At 42.5% G+C, this 12,379-nt stretch overlaps 2 protein-coding genes across 4 annotated transcripts in view; one reads left to right on the top strand and one right to left on the bottom strand.

Annotated features, from left to right (window-relative positions):
• Positions 1 to 1,504: 1,504 nt before the first annotated feature.
• On the bottom strand, positions 1,505 to 9,442 carry LOC104967385 (hepatocyte cell adhesion molecule). The gene is made up of 7 exons (XM_010796794.1): positions 9,423 to 9,442; positions 5,602 to 6,065; positions 5,071 to 5,352; positions 3,620 to 3,710; positions 3,040 to 3,107; positions 2,589 to 2,659; positions 1,505 to 2,323 (listed from the first exon to the last, which is right to left on the bottom strand). Exons 1-7 carry the CDS (start codon positions 9,440 to 9,442, stop codon positions 1,961 to 1,963), a joined length of 1,359 nt encoding a protein of 452 aa, XP_010795096.1. The 3' UTR covers positions 1,505 to 1,960.
• The window catches only part of pde9ac (phosphodiesterase 9ac), a 12,645-nt gene continuing 9,106 nt past the window's right edge, over positions 8,841 to 12,379 (top strand). For 2 of the 3 annotated variants that reach the window (XM_010796541.1, XM_010796542.1), the window contains exons 1-2: positions 8,841 to 8,924; positions 9,428 to 9,505. In XM_010796541.1, the coding sequence (XP_010794843.1) occupies positions 9,441 to 9,505 (65 nt within the window). In that variant the 5' untranslated portion in view covers positions 8,841 to 8,924; positions 9,428 to 9,440. Of the gene's footprint in view, positions 8,925 to 9,427; positions 9,506 to 9,830; positions 9,883 to 12,379 lie in introns of those variants that run through there. The other variant, XM_010796543.1, reaches the window with a different exon arrangement.

Raw genomic sequence — 12,379 nt, 5'->3', positions numbered from 1 at the left:
TTAGTGTGCAAATACATCAACAGGCTGATGTGAACAAGGACACAATTCGACCAGGCAGTAGGAGGATATAATTAATTAGGGATGGAGAGCATCATACATCATGTGTGTGTAACTCATAAGGCACCTACTCCCAAAGGTTTGCACATACACAGACACATAATATGCACGCATGCACTATACACACGTATTTAATCCTGCTCTCCAGAGGCTAATTACTGCCTCTCTCTGCTCCTTAACCATGCTGCAGGTGAAACATGATGGGATCGACTGTGTAAATACATCTTTTTAACATGAAAACAGATTCAAAGTAATTTGAGGACATTTTTCACTTTCTGTAAACCATGAGTGATTATGCATATGTTTGTGTGCTAACGTCTCTACGTGTGTGTGCCTGTGACGCTGTATGTGTATTCATGAGTCTGTGTGCCAAGGAATAAATTGTGTTTCAAACGGAAACAAAGGCAGCAAAGCACAGATCAAAACAGGCGGATCTGATTAGCTTATATAGACTCATCACACCTTCAGTAATGGAAGATACATTTTAGGATAAAAGCAATAAATACAATCATGCAGATCTTCATGACAAAAGATGTCCAGCTGGACCTCTGAAAGGAACACATTATCCTCATAATAGTGATGGACCAGGCCAATTAATGTCTCTGTGTTTGTGTGCATTAATACACTCTTTCACAGAAACACTGTTGGACATTTTGTTATCTGCCTTGTGTGAGGAAATAAATAAGTATTTTTGTGTCACAGCGGAAGTCAAAATCTGTGACAAAGTAGAGACACCAGACAAATTTAAAAGTAATACACACCTTATTTAGAAAGCAACAATAAGCACTGACAAAAAGTGACAAAAAGTGAAACATTTCTGGAAAATAGCATCATTTGCAGGCAGCACAGAGAAATAGTTTTAAAATGTGTGGGTATAGATTTTAAAACCGGTAAAACTATTTCAAACCATGCTATTCAGAATTCCTCTCTTTATATATTTTTAGTTACCATATACTGAAGAGCCATTTATTTGTTTCAAGTTTGTCCACAATCAAGAAGAAGAGTCTGTTAAAAGAAAATGAAATGGAGGCTTCACAAATACATTATATTTATGACTCCTCTTAAATTTAATTGGCTCACGTATTCTAAATATTTTTTTATTTGTGATTCTGATAGAATTATAGGTTCAACCACAGCTTGATCGTCATTGACCTTGTGTCAAATAATGTCATGTGTCAGAGTAAGAGACACAGTAACTCATTACTGACCTCATTAGGTTACACAAAAGGATAAAACGGTGGTGAGACAATCAAAACATAAAACATAACTTGCTAAATAACTCGTAACAAAGTGTGGATCAATACAAGTAATTATCTTACTGACAACTGCTCTCTAAAATCCAGTATAATATGTGGGCGACCTCTAATGGACTAAAAAGGAATTACGCTTCAACTCAAGAAAAGCAGAGTTGTGGTGCAGAATTTTACAAAATAGATGACAAACTACAAACTATTTAAACTGCTTTTATTACCTCAGGTTATACAGTGACCTAGTATTGAATAAGAATACACCTTGTGGCTTAATTTTTGAACAAAATCCCAACCCAAAACCATTAACTTACTTACAGGTACTTATCAAAAGGAAAATACATAATTAACCAAGAAGAAAATGATATACCAGAGTTGAGAAACCTTTACTGTTCAGCTTAAAATACATGATGAACTACATGGACAGAATATATTTATTTCACTTGACAGGATATCATCAAAAGACTAAGGAAATATTGTGCATAGCCATAGAGAAATACATGATAAATAATGGCATATGAAGACATAGAGTTAGCTGAAAGTGTACATATCTCTTATCCTAGTGCACCAAATCCATTATCCTTGTGTGTGCAACAGAAGACCGACAAACTACAAGTGTACTTTACATATCACAGAATGAGAACATCAGGCACTTGTCAATGTGGTGATGGACAGCGAGTCTGATCAACAGGGTCTGCACTCTCTGACTCTACAGGCAGGTGGCTGGTTGGGATGCCTATTGGTGGACGGACCTTTCTTATTGGGCTGAAACTGCGTGGAGATGAACCAGGGGAGGGAGCTGGGGACCGGACAGGACGTAGGGGAGGACAGGGGAGGGGTTGTGGGAGAGGCTGTGCCAGGGGAGAGGGGCTTCGGGGATATCTACGGGGGGCAGACCATACAGGCCGCTCAGATCTGTTGGAGGAGGGAGGAAGAACCGGAGCATAGGTAGCAGGGATGTTCATTTCTGAATGGATGGCGACATCACCAGAACTCTCTTCCAAACGCTCCAGAGTCTCCTGAAACAAATGAGGAGGCAGATGTAAAAATACATCCTCAGATGTGTTGTAATATGTGCTTCTCATTTGAGTGAAGCAATGATATCTAAAAAACAACAATCAAATGACAAAAAACACATGAACTGAGGATGGCAATGTTGGTCTGTCAGTTAGTCAACCACTTTGGTTCAGACCCAAATATTTCAATAATTAATTGAACAATGAGAGCAGTCAATGGCTTATATAGACTCTAAATGGAAATATAGATAATAAAAGAGTGAGTTACATCTTCATTAAGGACATAAAGAGGCATGGGACTCCTTCGACCAAGTGTAGTTGGTTTTGGAACAACATCAACTGCAAAACAAATACATTTATGTTATTTGTTTAACACTGGGGAACGTTACTTTTTTGAAAAGTTACTATTATAAATTCCTGAATCACAATCCTATTTCTAGATATACACTGTCATTCTATAATATAGTAAGAAACCATAAGAAACGCAGTACTTTGCAGATCAACCTGCTGCCTTCTTCTTTATTACACATTAACAGTAAAAAAGATGTACAATATATTTTTTATAACCATGCTGTAGCTGTACTGAAAATATAGGTAAAATAAACGATATAATCTAATCAATCTTTCATGTTGTCTTTGTTTTGTCATTCAAAAACCAAATATAAATGTGTTCTTTAAAGGTGTATACTTTAAAGATGATTAACTGTAATTGTGCTCACCATCATGGCCAATATCACTCTGCTCCAAATAGATCGGAGCTCTTTGGGGGATGGGTTGATGTTTCTTTCTACAGCAGAAAAAAACACATTTAGAAAAAACATTTAAAACCTGCTACTAAATCGTAATTTTTACAAGCTACAGGTCACTGTGTTTATTAGTTGTTCGCCAAAGGTTCTCAAGTTTCAAGGTTATTTATTTGTCATACGAACATAGCTACAGAGTAGTTATGTTGATGAAAATCTTAGGTCACAGGCTTCTCCAACAGTGCAACACTATGAAACAGATAAACAGAAAATATAGTGCAAGTAAATATTAAAAAGTAAAAACAAAAATAAAAATAGTTTAAAACAAAATAAAATTGTGAAATAAGAGTCTATATGCAAGCTATTGGAATGATATATTAGATAAATAAAAAACTAATTACTAAGTAGCAGATGAATGTTATGGACTTTGAGCTATTTAAGATTCTAGTCACATCCTCAAGTGCAATATCAAAGGCAATGAGAGAGAGAGGAAGAAATAGAGGGGGAGAACGAGAGGAGGGAAAAGAGCAGGGAGAAGAAAGAGTATAGCTCTCACTTGGATGGTTTCCAACAGGCACACACCGTCACCAGGGTGATTAGGAGGAATATGCCCCCGGTGGACAGGATGATGTATAGCGAGCTCCGTCCTAAACCAGAGTGATACATAGAGGTAGACAAGGACACAATGAAGAAAGAAAGAAAGAGAGAATGAAAGAAAGACAGAAGAAAAAAAGGAAAGGTTTGTTTCAATAACAGCAGGGCAGTGCCGTTTCCCCCTCAATGAACAGCTTACTTACTTACTATCTTTGACTCGTGTATAACTCCTTGATTTGCTTAACAGTATTATTTGTACGTAAAACATGTGTTTAAAACTATTCCTATTTTTGTCTTTGTCAGTGTCAAAGTAAAGTTATCTTCAGACTTTTTTAACATGCTATTTCTTAGTCTTAGAATAAAACTGGAACATGCAGAACATTTGATTTTGTATTAATCTTTTACATTGCATGCCAGAGCTTTGGAGTGTACTGGCATGAATAATGTGCAGCGAAGTAGTACATTAGGGTAGTCACTTTGAGTATTGCATGCAGAGGGAATAGAGAGCAGTTTGTGGGCCTGTAGCTGTCTCATCATGCAACACATCATGGTACAACAATAATGAAGTCAGGATTACTGAGGTCCACTGAGGCAGAGCGTCCTCCCCACCTGCCTTCTTTATCTGCTCGCTCATCATAAATAACTGCACATTCATTGGATTAGACGGCCTCTCCCTCTCTGCCTGACATGTGGTCCTGGCGCCCAGTAACAGCCGCTCTGGGCCAACTCTGCTGCACTCCCAGGCTGGATTTGCACTGGTTGTAAACAACATTGTTAGAGGGATAGGCATTCATGTGTACGAGTCAGCAAGAGATGATAATTACTTTTGTGAGCTACTGAAATGGATAATTGCTTAACAATGAGCTAAAACATAATCATTTTCATATGGGTTGGTATTTATTGGAGCCATTGTAGGAATGTTGGAATGTACCCAAGTACATTCACTCTGTGCTTTTTATGTGGAACATTATGGAACATTTCTACTACTGCACTACAAGGTTTTTGTGTACTTGTTATTCCACTACATGCATTTGACAACTTAAATTGCTAGTTATTTTGTAGAATAAATATTTTCATGCAAATCACATCATCATGTCATTAAACATGATTTACTTTTTAAATAAAAATTCACTAAAGTATATGTGATATGGTGGACATTTAGTCCACCTTTAGCGGCTGTAACATTAAAATACTGCTTACACATTATTAATTCAGTGAAAATAATGCATTATAACAATTTATGACAGTGTGACCTAGTGGTCATTCTTCATGTTATTTGACCCATTTTTCCCAAAGTAATTTTCCTCGAATAACCCATTTACTATATATATAAAAATACGATATAAAATATGATCTCTTCATCCTTAATGTGAACTTGCAGAACTCAAGACACCGTCATTACATGCCACCTACTGTAGACAGTGAGCTTGACAGGCATGCTCTTCATGTTGCTGATGGGGTTGTCCACTGTGCAGGCGTAAATGTCATCATCTGACATCCCAACGCGAGAGATGGTCAGCGTCTTTTGGTCATGTGAAAGCAGCAGGCGTGTGTCATTAGTCAGCACCTTGCCTCCCTTCAGCCAACTGTAGATAGCCTTCGTGCCATTATCATGGGTACAGTGGAGGTTGAAGTGCTCGCTGTACTCCAGGACGGACGAGGACATCATCTGGATGTAAGGTTTGGACACGGGCACTGAGGAGGGAGGACAGGGCAAAGATAAAGGTTTCTTGAGGTGAAATAGTTGCTGATATGAGAGCGTGGTGGACCAGTGGTTATATAACAACATAATAAGTGGAGTGTCTTAAAACTTAACTCCAGTACACTCAAGATTGTGTATTTTCAGCTTGTATTGATACTATTTTAGCTCCTCACCAGTATCGTGCTCATATATTTTGAAACATGGAAGAACCAGCTCTTTAAAAGGAAGGTCGTATTTCATACCATCCACAGTGAGCTCAACGAAGCGCTCTCCAGTGAAGGTGTCATCTGTGATAGAGATCTCAACTTCGTACGCCCCTTCGTCTGACAGCTGCAGGTTGTGAAGCAGCAGTGAACCATTTTCAAACACCAGGATACGATTGCGGTACTCCGGCCTCAGGTTCCCTATGATGTCTGTTCCTATGGACTGCACAACAGTGATAGGTTTCTCTTTCTCCCTCTTAAGCTGCCATTTAATTACAGGTTTATCAGAACTGCTGCTAGAGTAGCTGACTGACAAGAGGGCCACTTTCCCCACCGTGCCCCTCACCACCTGGGTTTGGCTGGTCACATTCACACCTGACACCTCACCTGGAAACAAAGGCAAAGAGACGACAGGGGGGTTTTGAATTGAGGAGCAGAGGGGAATACACAGAAACTGAAGGGTTGTTGGGGGGACACAGAGTAATCTTGCACCATTATATGCTCTGCCAGCAAGCAGAGATTAAACAAATCAAACATTCTCACATAGTGAAACAAAAGAGGACTTATTTAAAACACAATAATTACAGCTACACTAATTACTACTATTACTGCGAGGACAAAAAGCAGAGGGTCTTCGGTACAATGACATTGTACAATAACAAAGTACATTTATGCACTGCTCATACAATATTTAGGTATACTAACAAAACATATACAAAAGCCCAACATTTCCCATCAATAAGTTGGTTTAACTTTTTAAACAGTCAAACCACGTAAAACACTGAAGTACATTTTACACGTTGAGGTACCCATAATTGATCAAATGAAGCTTGTTCTATTGCTAATTGCTGTTTGCTGATTGATTGCCGAACACAATCACTCACTCACTCACACACACACACACGCACGCACGCACGCACGCACGCACACACACACACACACACACACACACACACACACACACACACACACACACACACACACACACACACACACACACAAGATGGTCTAAATGATCAAATGTGGAAAAAAGACTGCACACCAAAGCCCAAAGCAGTTATCCAGTGTTTACATCTAATTTTGATTTAATAAAGGCATTAAAGGGGGTTACCTTTGTCCTCACTTTAAAAGTCATTATAATTGGAAAAATTATGAATATTTTTTTCCATTTTGCCAACACTGCTTAGCCAGTAGTTTTTCAACCACTGCTGAGACTTTGCACAGCTTTATAAAACATAGTTAAATCTCCTTTTCATCCAAAATCCACTTTTATTTACCAAATTGTACATTCCATCTTACTGACTTTAAATAGTTTGGATACAAATTAAATGTATTTTTATCAAACTATTTGGGTAAACAGATGAATTAGTTTGAAGAACCAATTAAAGTTAATCTGTCACTGAGTGCTTTACATTTTCACGCCTCGTTTTTTTCTTGGCTGCAGGCTTGAAGAATGACAGCCATTAGTCAGCTTGCTGTATGCTACGCATGCTAACAAACTCATAAGCACGCATGTTGCTTTTCACTAATAATTGCTTTGTTTCCCAGAAAAACTCCCCCCAGGAATTTCCCAGGGCCCCTCGTTGTGAGCTAGCAATACTCTAATTCTGATTTGTGTTACCCGATTATGCTCCGCCTCCCACAGGGACACAGGGATAAGGTATTATAGTGTAAGTCACATTTCATCCTTTATAGAAGTGACCTGTCTTGGAAACCAAACACAGCAAAGCTATTATGTTCACAGCGGAGGTTCCTATAACTCAGCCGTGGCCGGACACATGGAGGTCTAATCATTGGCTGCAGGCCTTTGAGGGGCATCCTACTGTTAGGGCCTCAGTGATGGAAAGATCAACCGAGAGGAGAGGGAGGAGAGAGAGGGTCTGCACTGTTCACTATTCTTTGGAGCGAGGCAGTTAGCGGGGCATCGCCTCATTGCCTTAGTAACCATTTGGTCCGCCTGACAGGGGTTGCCAAGGCAATAAGACAAAGGGCATGATTGTTGGAACTAGCTTCCTCCCTTGAAAAGAGCGAGAGTGTTAAAGAGGGAGTGAGATAGAGAGAGAGAGAGAGAGAGAGAGAGAGAGAGAGAGAGAGAGAGAGAGAGAGAGAGAGAGAGAGAGAGAGAGAGAGAGAAGATAAAGAGTGAGTAAGTCTTTGTCACTGGTGAAGTTGGAGATAGACACAGGATCCAGTTATTCTACCAAAGCTGGCCTTGTCGGGTAAACTGGCTCCATGGTACGATCATAAAATTATTTAATTAAAATCACACTTAATAAAAATGTTGACATCCCTTTATCCCTGAAATGAACTAATCCAAAACTTCCACACTGAAGACAAAAGCAAGCCCTGCCCTATTCACCAGTCCTGAACAAAACTTGATATCATCACACTTAACCTACATGCCCACTTCTTACACACCTACAATGGACCCTCCAGGCTCCTTTGAGCTGGNGCCTAGGTTACTGCAACTCCCTCCTGGCTGGTCTACCTGCATGTGCCATCCAACCTCTGCAGCTCATCCAGAATGCAGCGGCTCGTCTGGTCTTCAACCTTCCTAGGTTGAAGACCAGACGAGCCGCTGCATTCTGGATGAGCTGCAGAGGTTGGATGGCACATGCAGGTAGACCAGCCAGGAGGGAGTTGCAGTAACCTAGGCGTGAGATGACGAGAGCCTGGACCAGAACCTGCGCTGATTTCTGGGTCAGCTGGGGACGTATCCTCCTGATGTTGTAAAGCGTGTATCTGCAGCAGCGGGTTGTAGCAGCAATGTTTGCAGTGAAGGACAGTTTGTTATCTCGGAATATCTGTTATCTTGTAATATCTACATGTACTATAGTAAATCTTGTAAACTGGGCTGGTTGCATGACAGGCGTGGATAATGTTACTAAACGCTCCGTGAACACACACCACAGCTGTCCATTTCGTTCTCTCACTGGACTTGACCTCATTCAACCATTAAACGAGCCGACCCTTACTTTACTTTCCCATGTGACTGGGTTGTCAAAAAAACACATTAAATGTGATAACCTTTCCCCCCTGTCAGAACACTGAGGCTTTATATCATTAACACAGCAGCTGTTTGTGTGCAGGTGTGCCTTTTGAAACCATATAGAAACAGATTGCACACTGTTGGATTTATGGGCCATAGATGAGATTTTATCATACACATATTACATGTTAATAAATAATACTCCATTTATCCAATGTGAAAGCATTTTGTCTATTGTAACTTCTTTGTCTAACACTTCTATTTGTTGAAATACACTTACTACGTATAAATCTGTTTCTCAGGTGGTGTTCAGTCGGCACTGCAGTCCATGTGACATCAAGGAGCTCCTGTGTACCTCATCTAACATTCCCAGGTATTTCGTTTTGTGTCTTAATTTGTTCATTTATTTCTTTACATACAGATGACCGCACTCCCTAACTGATTCTAGGCATACTTGAAAATATCCTTTAAAATCTTAGAACCATAACATAAAGCCACATAAAAATCCTTACATAATTACAGTGCTACTACTTTATTGGGCAGTAAAGCAGTCACTCACATTCAACAAGCCCTTGTATGCAATTTTCTGACAGACATGCTGCATTAGCTATGCACATCAAAGTAGACAATGATAAAGGATAAAAGCAAGATGGAGCCGTCATCCGCCTTTAGTTCTGTTTTGCTTTTATTGGGAAACATAAACTTTGTATACACTATTCTTCCAGTTGGCACTCATTCCTCTTTCGTTCAATTAACTGATTCTCTTTTGTGAAATAGGAGTTACTTTCCAGGAACGCTGCAGATGTAGCTTTGTTGAATATTAAAGACAATAAAGAAAATGTATTGTATTTGTTTTTCTGTTTCCTCTCACTGCAGGACCACTGCCATCATGATGGTTGACCCGGAAGGAGCCCTAGTCTCTATGGATCCCACCATGCCCACCAACTCTCCAAAGTAACAGTACATTACCATGTTGGGTTTCTTTAAAAAGAAATCCCATATTAACATTCACTTGAGTCATCTTATTTATTTATTTAATCTCCACCCCATTTAAGAAGTGGTTTTGTTGTGTTTTTTACTATGGAAACAGTAATCAACAGAACAATCTTACCACAAGGTGAATTAAATAGCTGTTACAGATCAGCGTTCTTAATTAATCTTGAGGTTGTCAGGGGTGGGGAAGAATAGGACCCAAATGCAGTAAGAGGACTAAAAGGTTAGGTAACAAAAAGCGAGCTTTATTTCCAAAAGCTGATGACAACAAAAAACAAGGAGCAACTTAACATTAGCAAAACCGGGGGAGTACGAGCAAGGAAACCAGGGAGCACGAGGAAGGATCAGGACAAAAACTTGCATAACTAGGGCCAAAAGGGTGGGTGGAGGGGCTCTGGAGGAGGGGTTTGGGCTGACGGCACGGGGGCACGGCAGAAGCAGAGAAGGGGGACTCGGGCGGATGGCCCGGGGGTAAAGCAGAGGCCGAGAAGGGGAACTCGGTCGGACGGCCCGGGGGCAAGGCAGAGTTTGAGGAGGGGCGAAGGCCGCAGCGGGCGAACTCAGGAGGCCGGGCACGAGGGTGACGGCAGCGGCTGGGAAAGTCAGGGGGCCGGGCTCGAGGGTGAAAGCCGCTGGGGAACTCAGGAGGCCGGGCACAAGGTCGGGCAAGAAGATGATGGGCAGGACGGAGGCGGGACAGCTCCGGTGGACGGGCAGGACCCGATGTCGGCCGGACAAGGAACCCGAGCCGGCGGGACAGGCGTAGACGGGACCCTGGACAGAACGTGGGCTGGTGTCAGTGCGACCCCCGACGGAAAAGGACATGGTGTCGGCGGGACCACAAACAGGACAGGACACAGAGTTTGCAGGACCCCCAACAGGGCAGGACATGGTGTTGGCAGGACCCCCGGCAGGACAGCAGCCGGCGGGACCCCCAACGGGACAGGGACTTGAGAAGGGACTAGAGAAGGGACTAGAGACGGGGCTTGAGAAGGGGCTTGAGAAGGGACTTGAGTAGGGACTAGAGAAGGGACTTGAGAAGGGACTTCAGAAGGGACTTGAGAAGGGACTTGAGAAGGGGCTAGAGACGGGGCTTGAGAAGGGGCTTGAGAAGGGACTTGAGTAGGGACTAGAGAAGGGACTAGAGACGGGGCTTGAGAAGGGACTTGAGAAGGGACTTGAGAAGGGACTTCAGAAGGGACTTGAGTAGGGACTAGAGAAGGGACTAGAGACGGGGCTTGAGAAGGGACTTGAGAAGGGACTTCAGAAGGGACTTGAGAAGGGACTTGAGAAGGGACTTGAGAAGGGACTTGAGAAGGGGCTAGAGAAGGGACTAGAGAAGACCCTTGAGAAGGGGCTGGAGAAGGGACTTGAGTAGGGACTTGAGTAGGGACTTGAGAAGGGACTTGAGAGGAGACTTGAAAAGGGACTTGAGTCTGCGGGACCACCGACAGGAGACGGGGAGCTGGAGTCGGTCGGACCGCCAGCAGGACACGGTGGGGCTGGCGTCGGTCAAAACGCCGACAGGACACGGGGGGCTGGCGTCGGTCAGAGAGCCAGTACTGGAGCCGAAACTGGACCCGGGACCATGGCTGCGTGGGCCGGAACAGGAGCCGGAACCATGGCTGCTGGGGCCAAAACTGGGGCCGGAACCAAGGCTGCTGGGGCCAAAACTGGGGCCGGAACCAAGGCTGCTTGAGCTCGGGCCGGTCGCTTGAGGTACTGGGGCCGTAGCCGATAGCTTGGCTGCTGGGGCACTGGGTTTGAGGCAGGCATGCAGACTGTCTGGGGAAGTCACAAATGTCTTCAACATTTCTGGCAGTGAGTTTACCAGCCAGGGCTTATCTGCCACCTCCCGGTGTGCAAGGGAAAAAGCAGCATCCTGAGTCTCTTTACAAGAAGCCCTCCTCCACACTCCAAAAATGCATAACATCTTTTAAGAAAGATCATCAAGAGCATCCTCTAAGAATTACTGCTGGGTCCATACTGGTCTGTCCGTACTGTCAGGGGTGGGGAAAAATAGGACCCAAATGCAGTAAGAGGACTAAAAGGTTAGGTAACAAAAAGCGAGCTTTATTTCCCAAAGCTGATGACAACAGAAAACAAGGAACAACTTAAAGAGCAACTTCCAGGTTAAAGACACCTGTGAATAAATGTGTAGGAAAATGATGAATACACTAGATTTTCAAAAAAATATACAGAAATATACACTAAAGTGACATCTGGCGTAATTTTTGTAAGAAATGTTCACTTCCGCATAAAAAAGCCTCGGCACGTGACCTCCCGCGTGTGACGTAACACGGGGGACACAAGGGGGAGAGCGGCCGGTGTAACGTATTAATAAACATGGATCCCAATGCTAGTTTCGACACAGAAGAAGTTGAACATGAATATTCGAATGCATATGACGGACCACAACCTTATAATTATGAGCCTGCTAGGCGTCCAAGAGACCAGGAGCAGCCAAGGATTAGAAGAAATAACGGCCATCGGAGAGAAATTGAGCTGTGGTGTGAGGAGAACCAGTGGAGAACTGGGCAGCTATCTTGGTGAGTGACCGGCGTTANGGTTTTGTTGTGTTTTTTACTATGGAAACAGTAATCAACAGAACAATCTTACCACAAGGTGAATTAAATAGCTGTTACAGAAATATACACTAAAGTGACATCTGGCGTAATTTTTGTAAGAAATGTTCACTTCCGCATAAAAAAGCCTCGGCACGTGACCTCCCGCGTGTGACGTAACACGGGGGACACAAGGGGGAGAGCGGCCGGTGTAACGTATTAATAAACATGGATCCCAATGCTAGTTTCGACACAGAAGAAGTTGAACATG

The sequence above is a fragment of the Notothenia coriiceps genome, unplaced genomic scaffold (assembly GCF_000735185.1).
Source record: "Notothenia coriiceps isolate Sejong01 unplaced genomic scaffold, NC01 NC01_scaffold00037250, whole genome shotgun sequence".
Lineage (NCBI taxonomy): Eukaryota > Metazoa > Chordata > Actinopteri > Perciformes > Nototheniidae > Notothenia > Notothenia coriiceps.
Note: the sequence above shows the minus strand (reverse complement) of the source record. Positions and strands in the feature narration are given on the sequence as shown.